The sequence below is a fragment of the Homalodisca vitripennis genome, chromosome 2 (genome assembly GCF_021130785.1).
Source record: "Homalodisca vitripennis isolate AUS2020 chromosome 2, UT_GWSS_2.1, whole genome shotgun sequence".
Classification (NCBI taxonomy): Eukaryota; Metazoa; Arthropoda; class Insecta; order Hemiptera; family Cicadellidae; genus Homalodisca; species Homalodisca vitripennis.
Window position 1 is genome coordinate 2,406,561 of NC_060208.1, and position 13,951 is coordinate 2,420,511.

Sequence of the window (13,951 nt, forward strand, 5' to 3'; positions counted from 1 at the left end):
ATCTGTCTAAAGCCTTCGACACCATCTCTTATAAGTTACTTAGTTATAAGTAAACTTTATTGCTATGGTATGAGAGGTAATGAGTAAAATTTGATGATATCTTATGTGAAAAATAGAAAGCAAATGCTTGTTCAGGATTCTAATTCTTCTCTCATAAAAAACACACGTTCAAGGCTTCTTTGAATTCAAATTTTTGTAATTTTACTTTGAATAGCTTCAACTGTAATATTTTAATTACTTTATTAGTTACCAGTTAACTTGATTTGTCAATTGAAGAATATAAAATCATTAATATTTGGTAGCAGTTGAAGTATGGCTCATTTTGTAAGAACCAACAAATTTTAAATCAAGAACTGGCTCAAATCTTGGCCAATTTAACTGAAGCCATTCAAGTGATTTACAATTAGAATTGCAACTCTCATGGTGTCTTAATTGTGTTGAAACTGTGATCATTTCAAAATAAAACCATATCATACTTTCTTTTGTATTATATTTATTAAACCTTAAATACTAATTGTTAAAAAACACGTGTAATGTTTTTACATTCAGGGCAAACTCTTACAACTACATATTAATTTAAACAAATTGCACTAAATTATTATAATTATAATGGCACTATATTTATTTTTGAACTACAAATAACACCTATTTTAAAACTATTATCTTAACTTGTCTTTAACTAATTTATTTCAATAACTTTAATGACTAATTACATTGGTAAATACATGATTAAAAGTTCATACACTACAACATCATTCTTGTGTAGGTCGTGGTAAAGGCACCTACAGTAGATAAGAGATTTATTACAACATTTTATATACTCTGGAATAATATACAATGCTTTGTAATTAATAATTAAAATTATCAATTAAAAAGAATCAAATAAATATATATATTATTTTTTCAAAAATATTAATTGTAACATTTGTAAATAAGGAAACACTTTCTGTGCTTATCATGTTTCATACACATTTGGGTTTTATTATGGAAGTTTTAGTTTGGTAATAAGTCATAAACACTTATTATATAACTAAAATGGCATTCAAAATAAAGTAAACAGTTCCAATGTTAAACTGTCTTGAAGGTATGGTAAATTCCCATTGCAAAAAAGAGCAAATACAAAGACAAATGTTATTGAAGTTAGTACACACAGTAGCTATCAAAACAGATGCTGAGAAAGAAATGAAAAGGGAAAAAGATTGATGTTGAAGAGAAGTATCCAAAAACCCAACAACAAAATAAAAGAAAGCAAGCCAAACTTATAATTTGAAGAAAAGAAAACAACAAAATGACACTCTTGTACTGTTCAATCACAAAAAAAACATTCTTTTTATGTATTCAACCTGAAAAATGTTATTTGAACTTACTAATTACTGCAAGCTTAGTACTAAAGAAAATTCTGCTTCTGTGTGATTACAGATTCCTTTGTCCTTTGGTCTTAGAAATTAATACAACTTGATCGTACAGTTGAAACAAAAATACCATCGGAGGCCTCATTTAAACGTCAACACTAGTGTTTAGTTACAGGGACTCCTAGTTTCTGGCATCTACCATCTACCATGTGGCACAAATTTTAGATTTATCAATATCAATTTATTCTACAAAAATTTAGATAATCCATTATCTACTAATTTTATTTATAGACACTTCACTCCAACTGTTCAATTTTTACGATTGTAATTTTGTTAATTGCCATCAAGGTCGTACCCAGATTTATTAACAGAGCAGAGTTACTCGGAAAATATATACGGCCGAGCCCCGCCAACCCGCCCCTGTCACATCGCTTCACCCTCCGACTCGCTACTCCTCCAGCCAACCACCGCCACCACACAAATGCAGAGGTCGCAGGGCAACGAATAAATTGAATACAGAAAGTCAATACTCAGAGTTTGTACTTGATTGCAATGATTTTTAAAGTAATAGTCACAGTTTCTTCGAACATGTAATAAACGATATTACAAATTTAGCCTATAATAGCGTTACAGTTATTAGATTTAGCTATCTCGTCCATTGACACGGTCCCTTCAAATAGACATGTGGTTCTTTGAGAGCTCGAGTCCCAGTAAAATTGTCTGAGAAAACCGGTTAGAGTACAGGCCTGATTGCCATACAATAAACAAAGCGTGTTTGTGAGTAGTTTCCGTTCTGAAATTCCTCCACTGCACACTCCATTGTTTTACATCAGTTAATGCATATTTCAATGCCACCACCAATCAAGAGTCCTGCAGACTGTGAAGTACAGCTGTTACTTCTTTTCTTTGAGCTAAAGGTGTGAAAGCAGTTGAAATTTATAGTCAGAATTGTGAAGTGTACGGACAAAACATTATGAGTAAAGAAATCACATTTAAATGGGTAAGACCACGAGAAGATGGCCAATAGAATTTTCATGATGAGAAACGGAAGGACGATACTCAATGATCACCAAAGATTTGGTGCAGAACGTGAATGATAAAGTGAAAATAAACCGACATTTCTCAATTTCTTCTTTTTTCATTATCAGGGGAGTTTTCTCAAGTTTCAAGTAGCCTTCTCTATGACATTTTTATTAAATATTTAAGTTATCGAGAAACATGTTTTGCTACACAACAATGTTTGTTCACATGCGGCAAAACAAACTCAAGATCTCACCACAGCATTTTGCTAAAATCAATTTGATAATACCCCAAACATCTTAAATTTATCATCCATTTATCTTTTCATGAGAACAAGCACCTTGAAGATCAGCGCCGCAGGTAATAGATAGATCTAATACACTGATCTTCTTATGGTGTATTAACCTCATTTCCAGAGAAAATAATCAGAAAAACATTTAATAATTTATTTTCTTTGTGTTTGTTTTTGCTACATATTGCATTATCAGTCCAAAAATGTGTTTCTTTAAAAATGTGAAAAGTAATGGATCAGTATTTTTCTATAAGTTATTTCTATTATTTTTTAAACCCATCAATTTTAACCAACAGTTTTTGTACTATTTTAGTTTTAAAACATTAAACTCTGCCTGAGCAATGGATCACTATATTAATGTAATGTAAATTAAATACGGTACTACAATTTAACAAAAAATATACATAAAACTTAATTCAGTCCAATATGTAACTAAAAAAGAGTTTAATGTAACGTTGTCATTGAAGTTTCTTTCCTGAGCTATTTAAACAACTAGGTAACTCTTTCTTTTTTAAAGTAGTTCTACTTTGAGATTTTAAAGCTAAAAGTTAAGTTAATCTTAGAACATTTTAGAACAATTACAGCAAATTTGTAAAAAATTAAAATTTGTATTTAATATATTTCTTATTCAAAGTTAAACAAGAATTAAAACTATTCACAATCTGTTTAATGAATTACATTTTGAACACGTTACATAGTTTATAAATTGTGCAACAACCCTACAAGGGTAAAAAATATCGAATTATTTAAAACATATTCGATCTACATCTAATAATACTTTGTCTGACTATTATGTAAATAAATAAAATAAAACTATAACAGCAAATACATTGTCTGAACATTTCAATGCCATCGGAATGAGAACAGGACGACTATTTATGTACACAGTTCCTATTTACACTGAACGCAGACTCTCAGTCCAGGGAGATCAACGATTCCTTGCTTCGGCTCGCTGTGTTCCCTTTGTCTGCAGGGAACCGTGGACCTCCCAGGTAACTGATGGGATTCAGGAATGTCCTCTGGTCCTCAGACAGAAAAACTGGGGAGATATTGGTAACTGGGAACAGATTCCTCAAGGGGCGGTACATAGGTTTGGTTTCCGGTTCTGGAATCCATAATAAGTTGTTGTTAAATTCATAACAATTAAGTTTAAAGTTTGAGAACTATATTATATTTATAACAAGACAACACAGGATTTATTATCAATTAGTCTTTTTTATCTTCAATTAACAAAACTTCAAAAATCATATAACAATTTTTTATTCCAACGGTAGTTGAAGCGCAAATAAATACTATACCACTGTACTAAATATTACTATGGATAACTTTTGAAAGACTTTGACTCTGTATAAATATTTCAGGAAGACTTATTTCAATTTAAAATTCTAATATATGTGTATATAGGATATAATTTCAAAGTATAAAAATACTTAGTTTTTCATGTAGTAATAAAATAATGTATTTAAACATTTTAACTTTGTTAAAAGTTCAATATTAATACAATTTTTAACGTTTACAAACATTTTCCTACTTTTTAAAGCCAATTGTTTAATAACATCTAGGCATATTAGTTAAGTCATTATTGAACATGAACTTCATAGTTATTTACACTTTGAAGTTAGACACATTGGTCGTCAAGTTTGCTGTATAAATATTTAATAAAATTAATAATAAATAAAAATGAACTTTTACAAATAAAAAATCTATTAATAAATTGTTATCGCTATTGTGGTTCTATTTTTACTTTGAGTGGAAATTTGACAAACATCATACTAAAAAATTGATAAGTGAACTCATCCATGAATAGAATTGTAACCTCCTTTATTTCAGACTTGGAAACATATATAAGTTCCCTGCCTATTTGGTTGTGGACTGTTGTGAAGTGTACAAATCACCAAACTGCACCTATATCACTGCTACAGCTCAAAGGGCTCAAATTTGGACCTACTGTGTCTTAGTTCTTTTTTCTTTATTTGTTTTGGGTTGAATGTAACCACCTGTTCAATGGTGCTCCTGATAAAACTATAAACCAACTCAGCAACATATGTTACTTTCTTATATTTCATTAGCTGATATTTAGCTCTGAGAGGTTAGTTGGCATTTCCCAAAAAATATCTTATGTCAATTCACTAATAAAATTTGCCCTACTTAACATAACTATGACATATAAACGTGATTTATTGTCAAACAAAATCATCAGTAAATTATTGTTTTACACCACTATTAACAGCTGTCATGACAACAACATTAATAATACAAGGAAAATTTGAATATTCATATTTACAGTATTTATAACTTAATAATTTGAGATTATACACTAAAATGTGTTCCAATTCTTGAAAGTGTAGGTATAATTTTTATGATTTTTAATTCAAACCAAATTGAAGTAAATTAATTCCAACCAGAAGCGCAAAAGTAACCTATCAGTTGCCGAACTGTCAAGAAAAAAAATGAATAATTCAATACGAGCTGAGAAGGAAACAGCTGAAGGTCTACATGCTGGACCTTTAGAATACAAAGGGTTAAAAAGAAATAGTGTCTATATTATTACATTTCCATCATTCAATTTTTAAGCTGAATCAGCTTACTGAAAATATTTTTATTATTACTTCACACCAATACAACATCGACTGTTAGGAGAGTTTTCAGATCTATTGAAATAATTAGAATAAAATAGAAGAAGAAATGAACACTGTCAGGTAAGTTTTCTTACCTGGGTTTGTCCGTCCACTGGGACTCTCAGGTCCGTCCTACCACCAAACACAGAATCAGCTGTTAGGCTATTTCGAGTGTTGAGCATTTGGCAATAGCTTATTGGAATATTATTCTCATTTTCAGGCATTATTTGAGTATTAAACTTTGGATTTACTACAATTAAACATGACAAATAAAACATTTCAGAATTTTGCTAACAAATGGAAAAACAGTAGTGTATCCAACAGTCTTAAAGGACAAAGCATAAACAGAGCTTCAGTAATATAACACTTTTAGAGCCACAATTTTATTGAACAGAATAAATCAATTGTTTTTGCTGATTCTATAATTTATAAATAATAATGGTCTCCTTTTCTTACAAAGATGATAACAATAATAGGAACATGGAATTTGTAATGCCAGAGGACACTTGCTGTATTTTTTCTGGACTCTTTAGTCATAATCATCTTTATTGCACGATACATTCATATTTGAACAGATGTGCAGTCAAAACTAAAAACTCCGCTTTACTGTGGTATATCTATAAACTCTATCGGTCACGCAAGTTTACTTCCTTATCTCGATCCTTTCATCATTTTGAACTTTTAACCAAAGGATTAACCTCTTTATTTAATAGTAACAATATAAGAATTTTGAAATTTTAGATGTACTTGTCACTGTTTGAATTTAAATGATTCGAAGTGACTGAATGTAAGCAATAACAGGTCACTAAGCAATGAAACTGTTTTATTAACCCTCCAACTGGCAGTCATTTTTTCCTGTAGTGGCGGCATGTTTTCGAGCCTCGTGCAAGGGTTTTTTTTTAAAAATTTATTAAAAATATAAATTAAAAGTAATATATATAAAAGTATATATTTTTGTGTTCAGAATTAAACATATAATAATATTAGTATTTAAATTTGGCCTTAAAAAAATGTTTACTAAAATTTTTTTTCCATGAAATTCAAAATTTACATTTTTTTTTTTTTTATTTGGGGGGGACCATACCTAGCAAACCAAGTTATAGTAAGAAAACTATAAAAGTGAGAGTACCATTGTGTGTCAAATTTATTCTAGTTTCAGAAACACATAAGCATTATACAAATTTATGAAACTATAATAACACTATATAACAAAAAAGCAGCGATGCGCATAAATTGTGAAAATAGGGTGTATATGTAAGAGTTTGCTAATAAAAGTTTTACTAATACAGTTTTACTTCTATACATGTTATATTGCATATTTTATTACTCAGAATGAAGTAAACTATACAGCAGTAGTAAAATAAATTCCATAACTTTTTTTTGAAGAGTCGAAAAAAGTTTCATTTTGTCATTACTCAAAAATTTTGCGAAAAATTTTCGAGAAATTTATTTATTCTAAAATATATTTATTTGCACTACTGCAATATTTAACAATTCACCACACACTAAACACAACACTAAAACACAAATAAACCTACTAAAACTTACTAATAAACACGACTCGTCACATCAACAACTCAGACGGCATCGACAACATGGCGGTCACATCTTTTACGTTCCAAACTACGAACTTGGTACGTTGCAACTACAATATAAAGAGGAATAAAACTATAGTATTCCTTAGGCTTTTTTTCCCCGAATCCAATGGTGCATGAATCGAATCGATACGTTGCCGGAATATACTGTTATGAGTGATTATGCAAGGGAATGTTTGTTTATCAAAATTTTGACGAACAACAATCCGCTAAGGGTTATGTTTATCAAAATTTTGATAAACAACAGTTGGAGGGTTAACCAACACGAATAATTGGAACTCATAACAAGAAATAATACTCTGTCTTGCCAAATGCTCACTGTTAAATAATCTACTCTACATTAGAATTTAAAAAATTAATATAAAATACAGTTATAAAAAAATGGAGGCCACACCTTTTTCATCAGGCTCATCAGCTTCAAATATTGTTGGAAATATAGCAACCTTTGACTCGTTCAAGGCTGGAAAAAGTAGGAAGTCCTGGACACAAGACACAAGCCACATAGAGAAGCACAGAACAGAAACACAAGGAATACAACAACACTGATAGGATGGGTCAGATATATACCAGACGACTGAATATGAATCAAGTGATTTATCAAAGGTTTTTGAACCACAAGCATTGGTGGGTAAATACTCCGCTGGTGAGATGCTGAACAAACGGAGAGTGAATTGGAGTATTAGTACACAGAACACAAGTAATTCAAGTTTGGATAAAAATTGCTAGAAGCATTAAAAATAAACAATACAATATAGAAACAAAAATGTCACAGTTCTCAAAACAATAGAAGAAATGCTCATTTCAGAATTTGGGGCTCAGTTACATTTTTCAGTGTGTTTGTTCTCTACATATCTTCAACATTTGTTGTTCCACAATATTCTTTTCTGAATACTGTTCACAATAAAGATCCTTCCTTCAAATATCTTTCTTCACTCCATCATCCATATGTTTCATGTTTTTCCTCCCAATCTTTTGCTTTGCTCTTTTGCCTTTTGTAACTCTTCAATTTTATTTAAAAAAAATCTTTTGTGATCCCCATTACCCCACTTTTCTACCCAGTTAGTTAATGTAATCTTTTAGACGTGTTTAGTGCAGTATCTGAAATCTGATGGCAAGTGTTTTAAATGTTAAACTACCTTAATCCTCTCAAATTTCCAATGTTTTAAAGAGATTTGTGTTCAGCAATTTTTTATAACGTTAAAATCTTTTTATATTTTCAAAACATTAATATTTGGAGAAATTCAGAGTTATGCATCATGAAGAGCAGGTCCTGCTTTTCCAGAACAGGAACAGAACATTAGAACGAGTGTATTGTAGTGGGAGAAAAACAACAGGGTCATAACTTTAATAAAAAACAGTCTAGTTTATACCGATCCATCCTTACACTGCTAAATAACAGAGAATATTAACATTTTGTTTGCTAAGAAAACTAGCAAGCTTGAGGCAGAAACATGTTGAGTGCATGATTCTTGAGATTGACATAATAACTTTAAATATTAGAATTAAGGTTTTCTATAAACCTGCATGGGAGAGACCCATTATCCTGTCTACAGTATCAACTCATTGTTATTAAATTAATTAAAATATTACATTCAAATTTAAGTCAAAACAACTTCAAACTAAGTTTGCTATACTAAAGAGAAATTCTAATAAATTTTTAATTTGTGGCCAATACCATTAAGAAACAATTTGATTCCATTCATCACGAGGCAATACGCTTTTGGAATTCACTGCATTTCTAAAATTATGAATTACAGAATTACTTGTTCTATTTCCGACAAAACATATTTTAATCAAATTGATATCCAAAATTACCACATAGTGGATTTCAAAACGTCCACATGAAATACAGTAATTATGCAACTATTGAGCAAATTAAATAACACTAAAAGCCAACCAAAACTTTAATAAAAAATTTCTAACTATAAAATAAATTCTAAAATAAAATTTGTAACTATATTTTAACTAGTTGTAACCGTTATACTTGTAACTAGTAGGTAGTGGAAAGCCAGGTCACCTGTGTCAAGCGTAGGGTGTGGTGGTGAACTCCATGCTCCCGAGCTCGTCTATGGTGTAAGGGAGTCTATCCACCTATATGCCCACCCCACCACCAACAAACAGACAAACAAACATGCAAACAGTTAACACAGCACAGACAAACATAGAGACAACCCAACAAACAGTTAGTAAATTGAACAACTAAGTATCAATCCCTTTAACATGTTCATGGCAACGGCTAATTGAAATGCTGTCGATTTTTTCAATAACAATGGCAAAAAACTGTAATCATTTTTTTAATGTTAAGTGTCAAAGTATAACAAGAAATGTATGTAGGCTTCGCAATTATGCATAAAAAATTAATAAAGTTAATAAAATTTAAAACATATTTTTTTATATGTTTTTTCAATGTTCCTCCGTGTACCTAAAATGTAAAGCCGATGTGTAACCGTCAGGCACACAACGGCAGTTGTGAAAGATCCCCTGTACCTAATGGGATACACATCTTCGTGAACGTGTTAAGAAATGAGAATTTGGTTGTCTTTAATGATGATTTAAAGATTATAACAGGGTGTTTCCTAAAGGTGTTCCAATATTTTGGTATTTTGTTCTAGACGTGAAAATGAGCAAAAAAACTTCATATGGAGGTATGTCCTAAAACGTTTAGTTTTCCGCCTATCTGTCTGTATGTGATTTTTACCAAAAAAGTGATATCTTTTATACCAGTGAAGATAAAGTTATGAAACTTTGCAATTGTTTTGGCCTTTTTTATGCCCATTTGAGAAATAAATATGAACAAATTATTAATGTGAACAGCTGTTTATTTAAGCTATTAAAAGTTGTTTAATTCTGAGTTGGTAAAATTTGTAATATCATTATTTGCCATTCCTGTTGCTAATGAAAAGAAACTAATTAAAACAAACAATTATATAATTAAAACTAAATAATTAAAACTAAAGTAATTGGAATGGAGACAAAACAACTTTTACATTACAGAAGAAATAAACAGCTGTTCACATTAATCAGCTCATCGACTTTAAATCACCTGTTCAGAGTAAAACAGTTTAGAAAACTATACTTCCTGTTGTGTAGTGGGTAAAACATGGTATTATGTTTAGTAATACTAATCAGTTGTTTGTTATCCGACTTTAATGAAACAACCACTGTTAGATTTAGAATAAAGGTTACAACATTTTAATATTCTTGTAAAACTTTCATACAGGGTATCGATTTTGCGGAATTTAACATCAAAATTTATGATTGGCTGCCATTTTGAAACGGGTAAAGATAATCTTTACTGGTATAAAAGATATAACTTTTTTGGTAAAAATCACATATAGACAGATAGACGGAAAACTAAACGTTTTAGGACATACCTCCATATGAAGTTTTTTTGCTCATTTTCACGTCTAGAACAAAATACCAAAATATTGGAAAACCTTTAGGAAACACCCTGCATATATATAGGTATATGTGTGTGTGTGTGTGTGTGTGTGTGTGTGTGTGTGTGTGTGTCACACAAAATTTTTGGGTGTTTGCAACAAAGAGGGAGAAGGTTAGTAGTTTTTTAGTTAAAAAAAAGGATGAATGTATACCATACCAGGTCAATGACAAAATAATTTATTTCTCCCTCCCTGCTTGCCAACATCCTCCCTCTATACAATGATTATAAAATAGACTTATCTTCAAACACAAAAAAATAATTTTGTTAGTAACCTTTGCTTACTTATTAAAAACAAACAAAATTATAGATTATATAAATGATTTATAAGTTGTTTTAAAATATAAGAAATTATTCATAAATGTGAAAATGTATTATTACTTTTATAATTTATTTCCAACACTTTAGAAAGACTAGTTAATTGCTACAATAAAAATTTGTAATTTAATACTTTAAGATTTTAATTAATGCTTTCAAAGATTAGTAACATTGACCAAAAGAGTCATACTATAGATTGTATCCAGACAGTTAGTTCCTTTAACATTTCAACTAAAAAATGGTACTTGAGATATTTTTAAATAATGTTTATTCTGTAATTCCACTGATTTCTTAGGAAGAGGTTGATAAAGGTTTTAAAAGAGGCTTCAGATAGGTTTACTACAGAGGCTACAGGCTTCAAAGAGGTTTACTACAGAGGATACAGGCTGTAAAATTAGGTGTATTAACATTGCCGTCTATTTATGTATTAAATGTTTTGTTATATGTCAGAGATAATTTATCATTATTTATTAATCAATGTGATGTTCATAGTTATAGTACTCGTAATAGAAATAATGTAGTTGTACCAAAATGTAACTTTGCTAGCACTCAAGCCAGTTTTAGATATCAGGGAATCAAATATTACAATGCTTTGCCCAATCATATCAAGGTATTAAACAGATCAAATTTTAAAAATGTTGTAAAGAAAATGTTAGTAGATTCATGTTTGTACACTGTTGATGAATTTTTAACTGTGATAAGAAGTAAGGATATTTAAAGTAAGCTATAGATTATTTATAATATGACGTTGTTATATACATAGTTTGTATTCTGACAATAAACCATTTGAATTTGAAAGATATTACAAGAAAAATACTATTTAACAAACTGCCACAATCAAAATATATTTCACAAGGTTAATGATTTCCTATTAAATGAAGCTCGTCAATTACATACAATATTTGATAGCTAAATGCAGACCAGATCTGAATAAGTGTGTATATATTGCTTTTTACTCTTTTTATTATTGTACTTGTTTATTATGTATTGTATAAAGTTAACTTTTTAAAAATCATATAAATTGTCGATTCGTGTTGTTTGTTAATTGTTATTTATTTATATTATTTATTACTGATATAATTCAGTATTTAATGTTGCTGTGAATTATTACATAGACGTCTTCTTATGCTGTACATATTTATCTACTGTTAACTCAAATTTGTTAATTTTTATACTTGGTTATGATATTTTCCATTATATGTGCAGACAATTTATTTATTAAATATGACTTAACTACTATATTAAATTGATTAATGAACTAGAAGCATTTATGTAATAGCTGCTAAATAGTAATTTATAAATGACGAAGTCTAATGTATCATTGTATGTCTAATGACTAATAAAGTTCTTGATTCTTGATTCAGAGAGGTTTACTACAGAGGCTACAGGCTTCAGAGAGGTTTACTACAGAGGCTACAGGCTTCAGAGAGGTTTACTACAGTTTGTGTTCAGTAAGGTAACAGACTTACCATGAAAATTTATCATTTAGCAAAACAGTTTTGGATCTTCTTTTATGTTGGAAAATAAGATAAAGCATTAAGTGTCACTTCTCAAACCACACAGACGCTCTACAGGCTGGTCCATGCAGTGTTATTTCTTTGAACTGGGACCTTAAGCTCAACAAAATAATCTTTTTAGTGTCATTATCTTCCAAACATCAAATTTAAAATTTAACAATCTACTATAAGTTTACACTTCTTTCATTATTCATCCATCGCATTAATTAGGTAGTTTAGTTGTATTTTCATTTTTAAAAATATAAATTAGTTTTATTCTTCATTTAAAAAATTTCGAAGTTATTTCATTATAATGATGTGGTTATTAAAAGTTATGACTTTAAATGTGATTATTTTATCAGAAAATAAACTAGTTTTATTATGAATTCCAATTTCCTACTTGACCATCATTGATTTCCTCACCATGAAAATATTCTATGTGCCATTCATCTCTAACTCACATATCTCTCCATATCCTTATACTTTACTAACTCCAAAATAATTACACTTCTATGCAACTCAAAAATTAATCAATTAATTTTGGTATATCACAGAACGTTCAGTCAAAAAATTGTATTTCAGATCTTTATTCTAAGCAAGGTTGCACTTTCATCAATCTTGTTCATTTTTAATTGTCCAAGTCATATTATGTACATTTGAAATTAAAAAAATTTCATCATCTTCTCAGGAAACCAATGGATGTGTCTCCATGAACAAAGGTGTCAAATTGGGGATAGGGTTGAAACATTAATCTGGTGTTAGTGAAGCATGAATCTTACTTGCATGTATGCAGCTTAATCCATATGATAAGGACAGAAAATCAAACTTTAAATTTAGAAGTGATTGAATTGTCATAGGTGATGAATGTGTTGTGTAAACTATGAATTGTCATAGGTGACAATGTGTTGTGTAAACTATGAATTGTCATAGGTGACAATGTGTTGTGTAAACTATGAATTGTCATAGGTGACAATGTGTTGTGTAAACTTTGAATTGTCATAGGTGACAATGTGTTGTGTAAACTATGAATTGTCATAGGTGACAATGTGTTGTGTAAACTTTGAATTGTCATAGGTGACAATGTGTTGTGTAAACTATGAATTGTCATAGGTGACAATGTGTTGTGTAAACTATGAATTGTCATAGGTGACAATGTGTTGTGTAAACTTTGAATTGTCATAGGTGACAATGTGTTGTGTAAACTATGAATTGTCATAGGTGACAATGTGTTGTGTAAACTATGAATTGTCATAGGTGACAATGTGTTGTGTAAACTTTGAATTGTCATAGGTGACAATGTGTTGTGTAAACTTTGAATTGCAAAGGTGACATGTGTTGTGTAAACTATGAATTGTCATAGGTGACAATGTGTTGTGTAAACTTTGAATTGCAAAGGTGACATGTGTTGTGTAAACTATGAATTGTCATAGGTGACAATGTGTTCTGTAAACTTTGAATTGTCATAGGTGACAATGTGTTGTGTAAACTATGAATTGTCATAGGTGACATGTGTTGTGTAAACTTTGAATTGTCATAGGTGACAATGTGTTGTGTAAACTATGAATTGTCATAGGTGACATGTGTTGTGTAAACTATGAATTGTCATAGGTGACAATGTGTTCTGTAAACTTTGAATTGTCATAGGTGACAATGTGTTGTGTAAACTATGAATTGTCATAGGTGACAATGTGTTGTGTAAACTTTGAATTGTCATAGGTGACAATGTGTTGTGTAAACTATGAATTGTCATAGGTGACAATGTGTTGTGTAAACTTTGAATTGTCATAGGTGACAATGTGTTGTGTAAACTATGAATTGTCA

At 30.0% G+C, this 13,951-nt stretch overlaps 1 protein-coding gene across 12 annotated transcripts in view; it reads right to left on the bottom strand.

Moving 5' to 3' along the window:
• Positions 1-473: 473 nt before the first annotated feature.
• Positions 474-13,951, bottom strand: part of LOC124356039 (neurexin-4) — a 142,692-nt gene continuing 129,214 nt past the window's right edge. For 4 of the 12 annotated variants that reach the window (XM_046807183.1, XM_046807188.1, XM_046807189.1 and 1 more), the window contains 2 exons: positions 7,272-7,356; positions 474-3,769 (listed from right to left, as the gene is read on the bottom strand). In XM_046807183.1, the coding sequence (XP_046663139.1) occupies positions 3,579-3,769; positions 7,272-7,356 (276 nt within the window). In that variant the 3' untranslated portion in view covers positions 474-3,578. Of the gene's footprint in view, positions 3,770-5,377; positions 5,415-7,271; positions 7,357-8,894; positions 8,989-13,951 lie in introns of all 12 variants that reach the window. The other 8 variants (XR_006921776.1, XR_006921775.1, XM_046807185.1 and 5 more) reach the window with 8 other exon arrangements.